We start from the raw sequence: 19,020 nt of genomic DNA, 5'->3' as shown, positions 1-19,020 counted from the left end.
ACCACATCCTGACTTGTTTTGTGGCACACCGCTGGCTTCAGTCTGCATGCGACTGCACAGACGCAACTCTATAAAGAAAAATGAACACAGAAAGCTTGATGTGCCGTCCAAATTGCTGCTGCTTGAAAGGTAAGAGGCATTTCTTATGAATGCATCCACCTCTGGGAAAGACTCCTTTTGCAATCTTTTAGCAAACACACTTATCAGGGTTGTCTCTCCTCTTCCTGGATGGTCACTTTTGCTCCAGTTAGTCCTCTCAAAACTGTCACTGTAGTACTTCTGAGTTTTTAAAAGAACATGCAGTTAACTTGTCCGTCAACAAAGCATCTCAGCTCCTGTGTAATGGCAGACCTGGCCTTCCAGTATACACATACCTCAAGTCAAGCATGTTTTCTTTTCAATCACAAAGTTCAAACAGTGAAACCAAACACAACTTTACACTTAATAACAAATTCAAACTTACCATTCAATTTCACCTCTCATTCTGTCATGGGTGTCTGTAGTATGTTGTCCCAAGAGTCCAGCTCTGAGGTGTTGGAAACACCACTTTCAAATGTGTGACATTTCAAACAAATCCTCACCTTCTGGCTATTCCGTCTTAGCAATGGCTGCCTCTCGTCTACAGGAGACTCGGCCGATTTGTGGCTGAAGTTTGTGTCCAGAGGTTATTCTAAGCTGGCAACGTGTATGAAGCAATCAACACCAACAGCCCTGACTGCAGGCACACACACCCACAGAGAGTTAATGAACTGCCCCCCAGTAGCCCAGACAGTGGCAGAGGCCACACACACACACAACAAATCTTTTATTATCCTTCACTCTTAAAGACTCGGGCTAAGTTTCCTGGCAACCGAGTAGTCAAAAAGAGTTGTGAGAGTTTGTGAGTCCAGGCCTATTGTCAGTCTGCGTGTGCGTGTATCCTTTCTATTCTCAGATTCACACAAAGATTCCACGGCGGCTGATAATAAAAGAAAAATACTAACGTGAACCTGAACAAAGATAAAATACACACAAAACAGCTTTACAGCATCATTCAAATGCCTGTGAGAAGGCATCCTGCAGGTCAATTGTTGCTATGCACACACAGATGCGCATGCATATATATATATATATATATATATATATATGCACACAGAGAGAACAAAGTATCTCAGGGATTTGTTCAACTCAAACAAATCGATAGCTCGTATGGTGGAAAGCATCAAACAGTAAATCCAACAAAGATGTAATCACTGCCCTTCCTTCCTGCTGCTTCAGTGACCATGGCCAATCTCCGTGTGTGACTTAATGGTCTTCAATAACTCGAATTAGCTGATTATGACGGCCGTCAACAGTGACAGGATCGGAAAATTAGGTCTCAGCAATTTCAATAATAAAGCTTTAAAAATTAACACTATCACAATTGGATTACAGTGGTGCATGTAGGAGCCAGCAGAGAGCCCAAAATAGCCCTCCACAAATCCACCATGGAAAATCCACTATTATACAGGGAGAAGAATGAAGTTGCTGGAATGGGAAGGAGAAAGAAAAAAAATTGGTATGGCTCTTAGTTCTGGGAGGAAAGAGGCGCAGTCGAAGAAAAGAGAATGCAAGGGCAACTGAGCGAAAATGAAGCACTCTCATACAACAATACAAATCTGAAGAGAGACCCACTTTTGGAAAAATCTTTCTCACATGTCAGAACTCTTTAATTTGCAAGAGGAAGAAGAAAAGTGGTTTAACTCGTCATGACTTCTTTAAGAGTTCTCAAGGAAGTTCAGGTCCCTTCATTTTATTTTTACTGGCCTTGAAAACAGCATGAAAACTACAGAGTAGGAGTTGAACAGAAGGTGACAAAGAGACAATACGTTGATAATCAGAGACATCTGCGTAAACATGTGAAGGTTAAGTGCGAGAGAAGTCCAGTTATGTATACATGTATATACACATGGCACATATAGATAATACCTATGGGGAGCTAGAGAAAAAGGGTTAGAAACTACTGACATCTCCAGTAAATCAGTGGGCTTGGGGAGACCAAAATAACAAAAAAACAAAAACAAAACATTTAAAGATGGCATCTTGGTCTTTGGCAAATCAATCAAATTACAAATAACTACAAACCGTATTGGCTGGATATTAGTAATTGCCAAAATGATAACTTTTAAGGACTTATATGCAATTGCCAAACTTTTAAGGACAAGGGAAACACTGACATAATCTGAACAAAGTGGAAAATGCAGAGGGGAGCGTAGAAAATATTGACTTAAGAATCTGATAAAAGAACAACATTAAAGAGAGTAAAAAAAATCCCCAGCAATTACTGTCAGCCTGACTTGCTTTGAAACTCGAAACTACCTGATCTCCCCTCAGAGCCACAGAATTATAAATTATACAGCCCCCCCAAAAAATAAAAAAATAAAACACCTTTACAAATTAAAAAGCCTTGTTTCGCCTGTTCTCTAATGAAAACGCTTCTCCTGTGTCTGCGCGCGTCTGTTCTTCGCGTCTTCTCGGGCCGCCGCCGCTGGGCCGCCAGTCTTGAAGGCCCGCATTATCATGTTGATTTGGTGGGTGAGCTGGTTGGCGCTGACAAACACATTTACTGCTCTGGAAACAACCGGAACAGAAAGACAAGGACACACGTGTCACTCACACGGGGAGAAAAAAAAAACAAAACAGAAAAGCGTGGCAACAATATTAGGATTGATCCGGGGAACACTTTGATCTGGCTGGAATAGAGAATGTCAGGCTTCAGAGAACACAAGCCAGGATGGATCCACAGGAAGTGGGTCAAGGGAATTATTCAGCATTGGTGGATTTGATGGTAGCGGGCCTGTGATCAAACAACCACCATTTACATGGGTGACAGTGGGTGTGCGCGTGAGCGTCTATGCAAACAGGCAAGGTGTGCAGGCGTGGGTGGGTGTGTACGACTAGTGAATGCGTTGGTGGCTATGTGTGCGGACACGAATGAGAAAAGGTTGAAGATGTGATGGAGAAAAAAAGAAAAGGGGTAAAAAATACACTAGAAACAGTGTCTTACTTTCCATCTTTGAAGTAGGTTTTGAGAGTGTCACTGAAGCTCTTGGAGTATTTCACAAACTCTTTCTTCTGCTGTTCCACCACCTAACCAATAAATACAGACAGCCTTTCAGCTCCACTTATTTCACAGCAACTGTGTTTGTGCACGCAGGCACTTTTTTTTTTTTCTTAAACTTACTAATGTATCCACTTACCCGTCTGTTCTGATGTTGGTATTTCCTTAAGACAGTATTAACAGTGTTTAGCAGCTCCTTGATGGCACTGGCAACATCTCTGCGGATGACACACACAAGTGAGTGCATGTTAGAAAGAAAAAAAAAATATAGAGAAATCTTCAAATCTGTCTGTTTTTATCAGGCACTGATACCCTGAAACTACAGTCCTTTGATCCAGCTCGTTGTCTCCCCTTTCTTCCCCCTGTTCTCACAAACACGCTCTCACCTTCAACTCTCTTTCTCTGTCTCTCTCTCCCTCCCTCTCCCCTCGCATGCACTTGAAATCTGCCGTTTCATAACTTTAATTTCTTAGCATTCCCTTTGAATTGATTTCATTTCTAAGCCCTCCGCTGGGTAAGTAACTTAAGCACTGACTCACTAAGAGTATTGAATTCCATCAAAATAATGGCAAAGTGGGCCAAGAAGATGAAACATCTCTCACTTTCTCTCTATAGCGTGCGTGCAGCGCGGCGGACAGGGACGTTAATAGTTTCGCCATCACTGCTGTGCACACTGCTCAACCTTTGAAAGGAATCTTACGGCTTAGAAACAAAGACATGCTCCGGTTGGCCAGTTGGAATCAAAGAAATGAGAGCTATGTAATGCCAGGCAGCGTCTTAGTGCATATAATGAAATATTAATTGGAGAACAGTTACTAAAAGCCAACTCTTTCACTTTTAATCAACCATCGAGATGTTGTAAGTCAAAAGGGCTTGTTTTCTGCTACTTTAATCACTTAATCTGATCGAAATTTTGCACGTAGTAGTGAACCTGATTTACGTCACACTGCAACACACGTGCACATTCACACACACAGCTGTCTTACTTGATGGTATGTAGCAAGCCCATTCGGTCATTGATCTCATCAGGCAGGGTGCTTAGGATGTGTTTCAGAGCTCGGGCCCTCTCGTTCAGATCCTGGAACTCTGGCTCTTTCCTGTCAATCATCAACTCTGAAAAACACCGAGAGGAAGAGAACAAAAGACAGAGCTCAAACTCCTCGCAGCAATGGGCACGTCAGCACCCGGGCAGAACTCATGAAATTAATATTGGTGACGTGTTAAAAACCTATGTCTACAGTGCAAGTGTGAAAAATGAACATAGCATCAGGAGTATGTGTACATGCGTGTGCACTCTCACACACACACACACACACACACACGTTAGGGACAGTAACGTGTTGAGTTTGTTAAGTGAAAAGCCAGATTAAGGTAGAACTTGGGATGTGCCATGCAGGAGGTACATTTAAAATTCATCCACTGTGTGTGTGTGTGAATTCATTACTACCATCAATCACTGTACACTCGGCACAAGGAATTCAATTACAGACAGAAACAAGGGAACAACTGAAAGCAGACAGAGGGGTTGATTTGTGTGGAAACAGCTCCCCCCAGTGGATATCTGTGCTGCAGCAGCACTGGGCCGTCACAGAAACCAAAGAAAAACCAAGTTGGTATTCCCACAGCTTTCATCTTTAAGTGCACATTCTGGTCTACAGCAGAGTACAAAAAAAGAAACCAAATAAAAGAAACCAAACCTACCCTGCATATCATCTCCAGCCATGCGAAGCAGAGCCTCGTTATAGTTAATTTTTAACTTCTTCTTTTCCAATATTTTGACAACAACGTCCTGGGTAAGGCCCGGGGTCTCCTTCTCTGCCTTGAGACACACAAACATGCAGCTGCTGAGGACTCACAGTCACCCTTTGTGTTTTGCGAAAATAAAACTATAATCAAAGTTATAAATCACTAAGCTGCTGTAAAGAGGATTTACAAAGTGAAGGGTACAGGCAGAGTCGATACAAGAAGGATGGCAGTTGAAATGCAAGCAAACAAACTTTAAGAGAAAACTTTACCTTTATAAAAGCTGTTCTCAAGGTCTGCGCTGCTGATAAATTGATCTTCTCCAACTGCAAGTTGTAATACACAAACACACAAGAATAAGCCAGCGGTAAAAACTAACACTCACACTCACACAGCTTAGCTCTTACCATGGCCTCTCGTCTGTGCTGAAATGTAATTCTGTAAAAAGTACATGAAAGCTAAGGATCCCACCATGTTAAAAGAGGACACAATGATGCTGAGATGTGAAAATCTGTGTGGACTGAATTGGATTCTATTGTTAACCTCGAAAGAATCGAAGTGCATTCAGTTCCTCTGAGCTGATATTTTGGCATCAGGCAGGTCTTTGCTTCTTCAGCTCCAGATCGCTGCTTGTTGGTTTGCGCACCGTGAAATTGATCGTTTTTCAATAAGATAATTTCATACTGTAAACAATAACACCTTGAAAGCACAGCAGAAAAACAATGAGAGCAATCAGGTGTGACAAAAGCTGAAATTAGCTAATTGCAGAAACCAATTTAAGCCAGGGGATAACTGCCGAGTAGGTTTGTGTTAACCAGTAATTTGCTTTTTAAAAAACCAAAAAAACCAAAAAAAACCAAATGGGTTTTAAATTTTTGTTATGTTTACATGTACATTTTTTAAATTCCTCTTTATTTACCACAAATTCCCCCCCTTAATACTCAGAAATCCACAAGCAAATGCTAAATAACAAAAGACATAAATGAAAGACATGATAATGGGCAAATAAAAAACAGCAGCGCACCAGTATATCAGTGAAACATGGCTATTAGCTGATATTGGGGCTTTTGACTGCTTTTTTTGCAGTTCAACGACTGAAAAATAATGTAAAGAGCTGAAAGATTTTTTTAATATGTTTCATTATTTTTTAGATGCAAACAAAAGCAGCCTTTTTGGGCTTAAGGTCAAGGTCAAGTTTATTTATATAGCACATTTCAAACAGCCGATGCTGCACAAAGTGCTTAACAATATAAAAATGGCATTAAAAAGCAACAATGTAATACAATAAAAACAATATAAAACAAAAATAGGACAATAAAAGAATTAAAACAATAGTAGTAATACACCTGCACTTTTTTTGCCCCCCCCCCCCCCCCCCACCCCCCCCCCCCCCCCCCCACCCCCCTCACCCCCCACCCCACACCTCCCACCCCGTTTGGTCGGATTCGTGCGTGTGCGCATGCGCGTTCAGATGTGCTCGGCGCATGCGCGTTCAGGTGTGAAAACACACCCTCTGGGCGGTATCGACTCCTCCTAGTGGGATGGCTTAGGTTATATAGGTATAAAAGTGATCCTTTCACATTCTAAGACCATCACCGCCACGGCCTAAGGAGCACAGACACATCGCGCTAAGGACCCCAACGACTCACCGACCTAAGGAGCACAGAATACCATCTGTATCAACCATGACACCCAGCCAGGACATCGCCCATGCCACAGCCGCTCTAGGTATGTCTACAGGAGTATGCAGCCGGGGTCCTCAACGTAAAAAGCAACGCTGTGAAAATGCCGTAGATGGGACTGTATTTAAGTTAGAATATCGCGGCGCTGAAGGGTATGTGTATACCATTAAATATACCGAAGGGACAGTTGTGCTTAGTGTAGATTGTGGCGAGGGATTGTTTTGGGGGGAACCCCAAAGCATCTCTACCAAAAACTGGAAGCTCTTCCGGACCGTAGTGTGTGCGGACCTGGACAATGTGGGCTTCCCAGAGGTGCTGTATGTTTCCCAGTGGAACAGTGCATCAGGCCCTGAGCTTTACAGGGTTGAGGCTGATCGTTTCAATCGCAACCCTGAAGACTTTATTTTTCTCAGTGCATGTGATGACAGGGATAGTCTTATTGCTTCCAGAGGGCTTGAAAACTGGAGGTTAAATCCTTACCCTCTAAACCTTGAAGAGCGCACAAGATGGTTTAAGGACTTGTTTTTTATACAGTGGTGCGACTGGAGAGGTTTGTCGCGTCTGTTTAGCCAGATTGACGACGCGATCAAGAGGGACAGACTCAACACTGCGTACGAGAGTATTAGAAAACGCCTTGTTTTTGACGATCTGGCGAGTTGTCCGAAGACTGGTTTGCCTGCTACCCTGTGCAAACCTAAAATCATAAGACCTTCCGACAACTAAACAATAAACTGGTAGGTTTAATGTGAGGGGTGTGTGTGGGGTTGCGTGTGTATCTATGTGACAAATTAAGAGCTTGTGGTTTTCATTTTACAGAGAATGACTCGCCGTCGTGGGACCTGTCAGAGTCACCATCAATAGGGCTGCTAATCCCGACCCCCCAGACTCCACCACCCTCACCATCATGCTCACAGGACCCCCTCATATCAGACCTGTGGGAGGAAACTGTAATCGACATCAAACTCGCAACTCTCCACCTGTTGATGTTGGCGCTGAATGAGTTTCTACAAGAGACATGTTACGGATGCCAAACAGGCCACCCCAGTCAGGTGCAACACAGCTGCTTGCAGGAATTGTCTGAGTATTTCTTCGACACCTACTATGACGATGTGATGATAAGGCTCAAGACTGACCGATTCATCCCAGCCATCCAGCTGTTTGTACGCTCAAACACCACAGATGGGACTGGAACACAAATCCGCAGAGTTGCAGAACACCTCATGTGTGAACTGAGATCAGAGCGAAATATAGTATGCGCCATTAATGACAACATTGTGGACCTGCTAGAAGCAAGTACTTGCGCCCGACGTGTTAAACCAGCCATGCTCCGCATGATTGGAAACTACTGGGGTGGGAGACACCTGGTTTAATGTGTGCTGTTCAAGTATCCATTGTCTGTGATTGTGTCTGTGTGAAAATTAAATAAAAAGACGTGTTAACACCAACTTCTTAGTCATTTGTGGTTTGCACAGTCATGGAAAGCACATTGCATAAAATATATCATGATCCAGCCCATCCTGCGGGGTTGGCCAGTTTAAATAAGCTACGTATAGCGGCAGGGGAGGCATCAGGTGTAACACCTCCAATATCTCAGGTCAAACATTATTTAGAACAAGACGACACTTACACACTCCATAAACCTGTGAGGATCCATTTCCCCAGAAATAGAGTATTGGTGACAGGGATCGACAAACAGTTTCAAGCCGATCTGGTTGACATGTGTGAATATGTGTCAGATAATGATAATGTGAGATATCTGCTAACATGTATAGATGTATTCTCAAAATACGCATGGGTTAGATGCCTAACAAACAAGACAGCGAATGTTGTATCAGCTGCTTTTGAGGATATACTTAGTGAGGGTAGGATCCCTGTGAAACTACAAACAGATGAAGGCAAAGAGTTTTATAATACAACCTTTAAACACCTAATGGAGCGATATAATATCAAGCATTTCTCAACAGCTAGCGAGGTTAAATGCAGTATTGTCGAGAGATTCAATCGTAGCTTCAAGGGTAGAATGTGGAAGTACTTAACATCAGCCAACTCCCGGAGATATGTAGATGTCATACCAGATCTCACACAAGCATATAACAATGCTTATCACAGATCTATCCAAATGGCTCCGGCAGAGGTGAATAAGGATAATGAGAAGTCGGTGTTTAACGCGCTGTACAAAACGAGGCCTCAGAGGGAACTGTGCTTTAAATTTAATATTGGCGACACTGTACGAATATCAAAACTGAGAGGAAAGTTTCGAAAAGGATACGAGCAGACCTACACCGATGAGATTTTCACAGTCAAGGAACGTATAGGGAGACAGCCCCCAGTGTACAGACTAGCGGATCTAGCTGGAGAGGTATTGAAAGGGTCATTTTATGAGCCTGAGATACAACGTGTGGTTGTTGATGAAAACAAAACATTTAAAATTGAAAACATATTGGCTAGAAAAAAAGTGGGTCGGAAAAAGCATGTGCTAGTGAAATGGCTAGGATGGCCCGACAGCTTTAATTCGTGGATTCCAGAGAAAGACATCGTTGAGGCGTAATTAACTCAGATGACACAGCTCTACACACATTCATTTAACACTGAGCATAGACGGAGAAAGCATGAATAAAAAGAACAACAACAATGCAGGCTTCTATGTAAGCCTCTTCTCGAATGCTTCGGCGCATGTTTACCCGGGTAATAAGATATCTAATTTTAGAACAAAGCTAGCAAAACCTATCGTTTTGGATCAGCCGTATGAGGTTGCTGTTATAGAGATACAGTACCCACGCATATGGATGTCTTTTCCACAATCAGATTCGCAAGTGGAAATTCATGACCCAGTCAAAGATGGAACCATCGCCGTAACCATGATCGAACTGTCTGTGGGTCATTATGCATCTGTGGAACAGATAATAAAAGAATTTAATTTTAAATGTCAGCAGTACCAAACCACTGGAGACCTTAAAATGCAATACAACACAGTTACTAACCATGCCTGTGTTATGGGACCTAGGGGCACTATTCTCACATTTAGAGGGAGACTGGCGGAAATCCTAGGATTCGAAACAGGAGAGCCGTTTGTACTTCATTATAAAAACACATATGCCCCGCACCCCGCAGACATATACGGGGGAAAATATAACATCTTTATTTATGCAGATATCGTTGATTACCAGCTTGTGGGTGACGCCCACGCGAGGCTATTAAGAGCTATAAATATCACGGACGATGACCGCCGCTTGCCTATTCTACAATTTGACAGCCCACACTACACACCTGTGTCAAAGACATTGATCGACGACATAGAAATTGATTTGAAAGACGATCGAAATCAACACATACCCTTTTTATACGGCAAGGTGTTTGTCAAGTTACACTTCCGACCGATAACCCAGCATTTTTGAAAAAAAGGATGGCCGTCTACAACACTGATGACTCAAAATATGTAAAATACTACTTATCACAGGCTGGTGGAGAGCTCGGAGGGTATGTTGGGACCAGTACGCAATATGGGTCAGGGCTGGGTGGTTTGTTCCGCAGCTTGTTTAGATTTGCTGTACCACTGTTTAAAAAAGGAGTTAGCATAGTCAAACCACACCTAAAAACAGCCGCATCGGGCATAGTGTCTGATGTCATAACCAACATAACCAGACCCTCAACCACTAAGCAGGACGGTAGCGGATTGTATGTGTATACGCCCAGACCATCTAAGACCCCACCCCCAGGGCAACCGTTGTCTAAAAAGCGTAAAACCACAAAACCTAGCAGGAGAGCTAGCAAACGGACACCGCCACGCAGAGTGAAAAGACCCAGAACCAGTCGTTCTAAAACTGCAGCGTTTGACATATTCTAAATGGCACTGTTACACAGTCATTCTGGAGAATGTGTAAAAACAGAGCTGGACCTGTTTACTGTTCCCTACACACAGACTAGCATTGAGAAAAGTACATTTATCGAAATCCCACCTGTATCTGCAATCACTGATGGAGGGCCGATCGAGTTTTACATCTCATCGTCCGGTGAAGATTACCTGGATCTAAATGACTCATATATCTACACACGTGTGAGAATCACAAACGCTGATGGCTCAAACCTGGCTAGGGACGCTAATGTAGGATTTATTAATTATCCTGGATGCAGCATATTTAGTCAAGTTGATGTTAATTTGGGAGACCGGCTCATTAGTCAATCATCCAACACATATCCATACAGAGGTGTGATAGAATGTCTTATCAATTATAATAAGGACACTTTAGACACACAGTTCAGCACCGGGTTATTCTGTAAGGATACATCATCACACATGAATGACACATCTATAGAAGGAGAGAACCAGGGCCTGGTGACCAGAGGTGGCTACACAGCAAATAGCAGTATTGTTGAATTGATTGCACCAGTACATGCAGACCTGTTTTTTCAAGAAAAACTGTTACTTAATGGAATCGACCTGTCACTGAAATTTGTGCGCTCTAAAGACGAATTTGCTCTCATGACAGCGGATGCCAATGCATACAGAGTTAAAATTGTCTCAGCCAGTCTCTTTGTCAAGAAAGTTAGTGTATCACCGACCGTCAGACTTGCACACAGCAAGGCATTGCACCATGCAAACGCAAAATACACGGTAGACAGAGTGTCTTTAAAGACCTTCTCCATACCTGCAGGGGCTAGAATATCAACAAATGACAATTTATTTATGGGTAGGATACCTAAATTTGTGATCATTGCATTTATAGACAATGAAGCATACACTGGCTCCTACCAGCGTAATCCATTTCATTTTGAAAACTGCGATATAGAATTTATGTCTTTATATGCTGATAGTCAGGCTTATCCTGCTAAACCATTCCAGCCCAATTTCCAGAGAAAACACTATACCAGAGAATTTTACCAGCTGATACAAACCACAGGAAGACATTTAAAGGATAGATCTTTAGCTATTACGCGTGCGGACTTTGGTAACGGCTACACTTTATTCTGTTTCAATCTGGAAGCTGACGAAGGACATTCAGGGAATGTGTCGTTAATTAAAACTGGGAACGTGAGATTGGAAACCCGTTTCAGAAATCCACTACCCCGTACAGTGAACCTCTTGTGTTATTCGGTATTTGATTCAGTCATTGAAATATCTAACATGAGACAGGTGCTCTTGGACTACTATTGAGACAAAAACGGTCATGAACACTATAGAACTATCAGCCGTGATCGGCAGCATTATCAATAAAAACACACATTTCCTAGGCGTGTTAGCCTATGATCAGCTAACCACTGAACGGCTTCAAAGACTCCCTGCTATGAGTATTGTAAACACCCACCCTTCTACGATGCCCGGGGAACATTGGCTTGCTGTTTATATTTCGAGAGACAGACGCGGTTATTTTTTTGATAGTTTTGGTCACTCGTTAGACAGTTTCCCCCCAGCAATAAAGATGTTTCTTCTAAAAAACTGTTCCACTGTTTTATATTCAGGAAAACAAGTGCAGAACGACTTCTCCATCACATGCGGTCAACATTGTGTATTTTTTTTATATCATGTGCAAAATGGTGTATCTTATGAGCGTGTGCTTAACATGTATGGGTCTGATTTAATTTGTAATGATGCTATGGTGTGTCGATTTGTCAACAACATACAACCTGTTGCTGTATGCAGTGATTACGTGTGTGTGCAATGCGGATACTGACATGTACTAATGAGAATAATAAAAACAACATGAGAGCATGATAATCGAGTCAATGGTATTTATTATCAAATCTCGTATATAAATATATAGATTTACAACATACATTGTTTAAACATAAATAAAAGAAATCAAACATTAAGCCGTAATAAAAAAGAAAAACATATATTTAACAATAATAAAGACATAATATATTTAACAGTAATAAAATAAAACAAAACAAAACAATTTAGCAGCAATAAGTGAAAAAAAAAACATTACAGTAGAAAAAACACCAAACAGCAAATATTTTTAGCAGAAAAACAATTTCAGGTGCAATAAGAAAAAACCTGAATTCAAAAAACCAACCACTCTACAGGACCCCCCTTTAATTTGTTTTTTTTATTCTTTATTTTTTTTAGTGTACTATGTCGCAGCGGTCCACCAGGGGTGATCTTTTTTGGTGTGTGTTTTAAAAAACCAGGGTCTTCAGACAGTGTGTGATCGGTTTTATACATGGCGACGGTCTTACGTATGCCTGTGTTAGATATGGCTGATAACGGTACGTTTAAATCTGAGACAGCTTTTAAAAACTCTGTCCAGCCGATAGGTCTCAAACCCTCAGAGGGTGCGTGTGTGGTTGTGACGCCTTTAATTAGATCATAAATGTGTGAACCAGGGATGGTGTGTTTATCAACAACAATTTCGCCTTTGTCGTTGTAAGAGATCAAGTGTGGCGAACGGCTCACCGCTGATAGAATAAGTTCTGCATTCCTCCTACACCTTTTAGGTATGTATGTTAAAACATTCTCCGCAACAAGATCCCTCACCCCTGCATCACCATGAACAGGCGATGTGTCCGTCGACTGGGGTTGCACATCCCTGTTAAATTGTTCAGGTAATGATAAAGACAATACATTCTTTTCACGGGCACCTTGTCTCACAAGGGTAAGGTATCTTTGGAGAATATCGCTGTATTTTTTAGCCTTCTCATACACATCTATGTCAGAATCTTGTAACACTTGTAACATCTCCTTGTCCAACTCGTTCTGAGACTGTTGTCTGATGCTGTCTGTTTGCTGCTGCTGCTGCTGCTGCTGTTGCTTTATTAAGTCCAACTGGTGTTGGGGTACCAAAAACATCTTTTGCACATGTTCCATTTTCACCTGTTTGCTATCAGACTGGTTATGAAAGGGATTGCAGCCCCTAATAGCGGCAGTAAAAACCCTCCAGATTGGTTGATTGTCTTTCTCTTTTTCAAAGTTTTTATTTTTTTGTCTGCAATCAGTCTGATTATTGATTTTTTCTTTTTCAGCTGTTTGTACTGCTGATTGGTCAGTGGTATGTTACCATGCAATACATTAAAGGCTATCTCACACAGCGCATTGATAAAATCTAAGTTTGAATTACTAATAATAACTCTGCGTAGAGTAGGAGGAGCCCTGTATATCATCTCCAACAGAGACAGATTCCTCCGCATGCGTGATGACATCCTTTCACCTCTTTGCTGATTTTTGTTTTGGAATGTAAACAACCGGACGCTCTGATAGTAAATTTGTTCTGAGTCTTAAATAGTCCGGGGTCTTAGCTTTATAGTCTATTAAAAGATACCCGTATGTTGTGGATGTGGCATCATTAAACGCTTCTATAAAATATTTAGTATTACCCGGAAACATTTGCCTACCTAAAAGCATAACCTGATATTTATCTCTCGGATTTTTAAACAATATTAGATAGTTAGTGTTCAAGGAAATGGTTCTACTGGATTTTCCTTGAATAAACAAATTCTGAACTAGATATATACAACTCAAATTCCTATGATGCACATACTTTGTGAACACATTTTGAACTTCTAAATTGTTAGCTGCATCGTTCATTACATCGTCTATAATTAACAAATTGTACTTTTCTGCAGGAAGAAGGGTGTCATCAGCAAGAGATTCGGGTATACCGTTAACAAAGTTTATGTCTCTTATCTTAAGAAGCTGGTCATATAATGGCTGCCAGCATGAGTATATATATACAATATTGTCAATGCTGCATGATATAATCCGGGAAGAATTTTCAATTATGCTTTTAACAAAAAAAGTCTTGCCGCAGTTACTGGGACCGCTGACCACCATACTGAACGGGTGCTGCAACCGGGCGTCAAACCCCTGTTCTAATTTAAAATCCATAAGGTACGGTTGTATAGTCTGGGAGCACACGGCGCTTATTGTAAACAACTTTAACTTTTTTCACAATGGTTTTATTCTTCAAATGAAGCTTCTTTTTATCGCGTCTGATGCTATCAGACACGGCAACTAGGTGTGCGTCTGATGTCTGATTGGTTACAAACTTGTGGACTAAACCTTTCAAGGATTCATGGGTGACAACTTTTGAGTTTAGTGCGTTCAGTGTCACGCCTTTACATTTGACCTGGGTCTTGCCCAACGATGTGTGATACGCGTAGCATTTTGGCCCACCGGAAACAAATTCCGCTATGTAATCCTCCACACCACCCTCTCCACAGTCTAATTCGCTTGTGAGATCCCCCAGAAACGGACCTAGAGGAGGCATCCACTCGCCAGGGCGTGCCGTGAAAATGACACTGTCCGTGTCACAATACAGCACGCGCTGCTGCAAGTTGTCTAGCAAATCATACAGCATGAGTCTGGCGTGTGCAGTGGTCATGGCCCCGACAAAAACATTAACGTCCTTAACACGGGAAGCTCTACCATCAGCATGCCGCCACTGCACCATTGCGACGTCGTCAGAGATGAAACAAAACTGACGCACGTCGTACTGGTCGCTAAACATTAGCTGGCTAAATCTGGAAGGGTCTGTAATGAGCTCAGATGATGCCATATTTGACCTCATGCTGAAACGACCCCATAACGAGTTTAGCAACAGCTTGTTACAGTTACGAACAGCTTTATTTACACAAATCTTGGATGGGTCTAACATTATTCCCTCCTTCTCATAATACTCGTCTATGTACTTCTTCTGTTCGTCAGGTGTCTTGACGTGTTCAGGATACCCCGAGGCCTCCTGTTTGAGTTTTAGGAAGGCTTTCACATAGTCTTTAAACAATGTGTCGGTCTTATTGGGGAAATGCCACACCTCATCAATAGCAAGAACCTTGTATCCCTTCTCAACAGCTTTTTCAAGCTCAAATGAGACCCAAGTGCCTTTCAATACCCGCTCACTGTCCCTGTGCCCACATGCAGTATGCTGGTTTTGGTCTTCAGCACACATGCTGCAGAGTGGAAACATCAGTTTTCCGTGGCACCTGTAGGGAAGGACGGGGTGAAAAAGACCCTTAGGGGGGAGCACTGTGCATTTAACAAAGCCGAAATAATTTTCTATCTTGTCAAAGTTGGTGTAAATGACTTGAGGGTGTCCTACAGGATAGTCTTTTTTAGACTGCACTGTGGGATAGAGACTGGTGAAGTCGTAGTAAAATATTTTTTCATCACAACCAGTCTTGTGGTACAGCTTTATAGCATTTGTGCGACCTCCAAAAAGAGCGTCTCGGGGATTCATGCGTTCTGGCTTTCTGTATGTGTGCATGAAAGCCACAACTGTAGGGTCTGTCTGCTTCAAGCCAGCCCATTCACATTCCCACATCACTATTACGCTCACACTGTGTTGTGATCTCAGTGCATCAACTTTGTCACAAAACATGCGATGCAGCAGTCCATAGGATGCTTTGCTGACAGGATTAACTTCGCTCTCGGGGTAACATTTAACACAGCCGTGGTGAAAACATCCTGCAAATTCATAAGCTGTATTACTTGTGGGGTCAAAACCGTCCACAAAATACGGTCCAACCCTCTGTTCGCCTCCTCTGAGAGCATGTTTTACCACTTTGTTGGTGGTATGGGACACGTATTGAAGCCATTCGATAGAGACGTTAGAAAACGTCTTATTCTGCTCAACGTATGCCCCGTCATACGTGAGAGCGAGCGTGTCTCTAGGCAGAAACAGCGTTTTATACACACCCATACTAAATGCAGCCAAGGTGGTATACATGAATGGATCAACTTGTGTACAACCCAGTAACGTGTCACGATAAATGCTGCATGCTTTACGCAGGACATCAACATCGTTAACACAGTAACGCCTGAGTTCAGCCTGAAAATCAAAGGGATTCTGTGAGGCAACCTGGTACCATTCCATGAATCGCACCTTATCGCTTTCAGACATGTACTCATAGCCGTAGAAGGAGGGGTCTGGGTACGGGCCCACATAATGCTCATTATCCCTCGTATTAAACCTGTGTGGGAAATGGCCCTTCTGCAGGTCTTGAAAACCTAAAGCAGAGGGTATTTTGGCAAGGCCCATGGGCAAAAAGCTGAACGAATCAATCCATCGCTGGTCATAGTCCCTGTCATACATCAAAATCACACGGCTGCCGCTCATTATGACACTAGGTGTTATGCACTGTCTGACAAAGTACTCGAGGAGTATGTAGTTGTCAAAGCCAGATGCATTATGTGCTATGAAAGTGTACCCACGAAACCTTGGGCGTCTGTAATGTTGCACAAACGCCTCCACACACTTTAATGTGTTAAATGTGAACTTATTGCCCTTCAGATCAGACGCACACACAAAGTTAGCCTCGTGTTTACCGTTGTGGTACCTAGTCTCGAAATCATATAAAATGTATTTATCGGTAGGCTTCTGTTTTTCAACAGGCTGTATGAAACACTGATGGTCGGAGTCTCCGGTTAATTTAGGCTCGCGGCAGTGCTCGCATCTAGGCTGGGCACATCTGTGTGGCGATTTCTTGGATTCTTTATATGTGGTGCCACAGTGCATGCAATGTTTCATATTATCACAGGGGATCATGTTGTGTTTTAATTCTGGTAATTTGTGTTGCTGGTAACAGTGTTGTGATTTGCAGATGCGGTTACAGTCGCTGCATTTCACTGTGGGACCCCTGTGGTGTTGACAGAGTGTATAACATGTGTTACATCTATGTTTACAGGAATGATGTAATGGTGAATTATATGTACTGTAACAGAAATTACACACATAGGATGCACCAAGAAAAGCGGTTGGGTTTAAAATCATGTGGTAATGTTGATTATGGAGATACATCATCAACGTGTTTGTGTTTGGCTCTTCATGTGTGAAAAAACATTCCAGGCGTTTACGCCCTTCTGTGTGGTAATAGATTACAATCTTAATGTTGAAGTGCTTCTCAAATTTACTGACATCTGTGAATGATACTTGCTGCTTGTCGCATAGACCTACTTCAGCATGCATCCGTTTAGCTGTAGCGAGTTTTTCTAGCTCAGAGGCTGATGAGTTTAATGAATGTGCTATACATAGGGAGAAGCACAAATTGTTGTGTGTGTTGTTTGGTGTGTATAAATGTCTGCCTTTCTTTGAGAGAATCTCATCATAAGGGATTTGTGCCAGTCTTAAGCGAGCCCCACCACTACTGTTCTGAGCTACCGTGACAATAAACTCTAATTCATCATCACCGATAGATTCATCATTACTCTGCATAACTTGTGCAATTCGATCGAGAAACAGCTCCGGATCATACCGATCATCAGCGTTTAAAACAGCCTGAACATCTGAAGCCAGCGAGGGGCCACGCAGGACTACGTTTAGAACGCTGCCCTGTTGAGATCCATCCACAGCTCGGTCTACCACATTGGCTAAGCACTCGCGCACTCGCGCAGGTACTTGTTCTGGATGATCAAGACTTATACCCCTAAAATCAAGGCGCTCACGCAATTCGCGAGCATTAAAATTAGGTATCTCTCTAATGTGTGGCTGGGAGCGCCTGCCAGATCCAGATTGCACAACGGGCTCAATCACGATAGTATCACTTTGTGAGAAATTTACAATGACTGAGGGGGTGTGTGGTGTTGCAGCGGTGCCCGGACACGCATGTGCGTCTGTAGTACTAGTAGAAGCGGTAACAGACTCAATAACAGCAGCAGCAGCAGCAGCAATACGGTTAGCATCAGTAACAACAGTGGTCCGAGCATCACCTGATGTACTACCACTATTATTAACAACAACAATAGACCCATCAGCAATAGCAGGCGTAGGAACAGTCTGACGAGGATGTGTATCAGATGAGGCTGATGCAGGCACACTATTAAGTCTAGCTATAAAATTGTCTAATTTGTTATCTGTTTCTTCAGCCCACTGCATAAAAGCCTCTAAGTCAAAACATCTAACAGGACTGGAGGTTCCGTTATTATGTTTAAATAATTTATTTGGAGGGTCCATGGTCTGGATTTTAAAAGTCAGGGACTTGAAATTTTGCTGCAGATGATGTCTAATGTACTACACACTTTTTTTATGAATTTGATAAACTGTTGGTTTTGTATCTGTGCTTCTTGGTGGTATTGATTGAGTCTAGCTTCAATCAAACATAATTTATCAACTAATGAAGCTATATGACTCTGTTCAACAGGTTGAGCGTCTGAAACCTTCATGTAAGCATCATACGCCGCTGATATTTGAGAGTCTGTTATACCGTCGTCTTCAAAATCTACGTGTGAATCAATGCTATTTCTGACACATTCTGGTGGGGTGGGTATATGAACAAGATCGAAATCTGATATACTGTATTCAAAAACATCAGAGAAATCACGAGGCAAGCACTCACTCGGGGGTGTTGCAGGACCGCTGATGAAGATCGCTTCTGATTCTCCACTGTTGCACAAAGGTCCAGGTTTTTGTTGTTCTGGGAGGTCGATACTGCTTAAACATTCCAAAAACGTCTGGAGTACGGTGTCCTGATCATTATGTGGAGGGGTACTGTGCTGCAGTCTGTGAAGATAGATATGTGTTAAAACATTTATACAAGCACCCATTTCAAACAGAATAAGCGTGTCTCCCTCTCTATCTCTTTTTATCT

The 19,020-nt window shown here is 42.3% G+C and overlaps 2 protein-coding genes across 4 annotated transcripts in view; both read right to left on the bottom strand.

Moving 5' to 3' along the window:
* Positions 1 to 1,755: 1,755 nt before the first annotated feature.
* pdcd10a (programmed cell death 10a) overlaps positions 1,756 to 19,020 on the bottom strand; it is a 23,983-nt gene continuing 6,718 nt past the window's right edge. For 2 of the 3 annotated variants that reach the window (XM_085130262.1, XM_085130261.1), the window contains 6 exons: positions 5,095 to 5,148; positions 4,781 to 4,898; positions 4,066 to 4,192; positions 3,219 to 3,297; positions 3,026 to 3,108; positions 1,756 to 2,589 (listed from right to left, as the gene is read on the bottom strand). In XM_085130262.1, coding sequence (XP_084986388.1) covers positions 2,442 to 2,589; positions 3,026 to 3,108; positions 3,219 to 3,297; positions 4,066 to 4,192; positions 4,781 to 4,898; positions 5,095 to 5,148 — 609 coding nt within the window. In that variant the 3' untranslated portion in view covers positions 1,756 to 2,441. The remainder of the gene's footprint in view (positions 2,590 to 3,025; positions 3,109 to 3,218; positions 3,298 to 4,065; positions 4,193 to 4,780; positions 4,899 to 5,094; positions 5,149 to 19,020) is intronic. The other variant, XR_014868609.1, reaches the window with a different exon arrangement.
* Positions 6,451 to 19,020, bottom strand: part of LOC146504221 (uncharacterized) — a 12,978-nt gene continuing 408 nt past the window's right edge. Inside the window, exons 4-5 of the mRNA XM_085131074.1 lie at positions 14,488 to 18,932; positions 6,451 to 6,475 (exon numbers count right to left, since the gene is read on the bottom strand). Coding sequence (XP_084987200.1) covers positions 6,451 to 6,475; positions 14,488 to 18,386 — 3,924 coding nt within the window. The 5' untranslated portion in view covers positions 18,387 to 18,932. The remainder of the gene's footprint in view (positions 6,476 to 14,487; positions 18,933 to 19,020) is intronic.

The sequence above is a fragment of the Neolamprologus multifasciatus genome, chromosome 14, assembly GCF_963576455.1.
Source record: "Neolamprologus multifasciatus chromosome 14, fNeoMul1.2, whole genome shotgun sequence".
Classification (NCBI taxonomy): domain Eukaryota; kingdom Metazoa; phylum Chordata; class Actinopteri; order Cichliformes; family Cichlidae; genus Neolamprologus; species Neolamprologus multifasciatus.
Note: the sequence above shows the minus strand (reverse complement) of the source record. Positions and strands in the feature narration are given on the sequence as shown.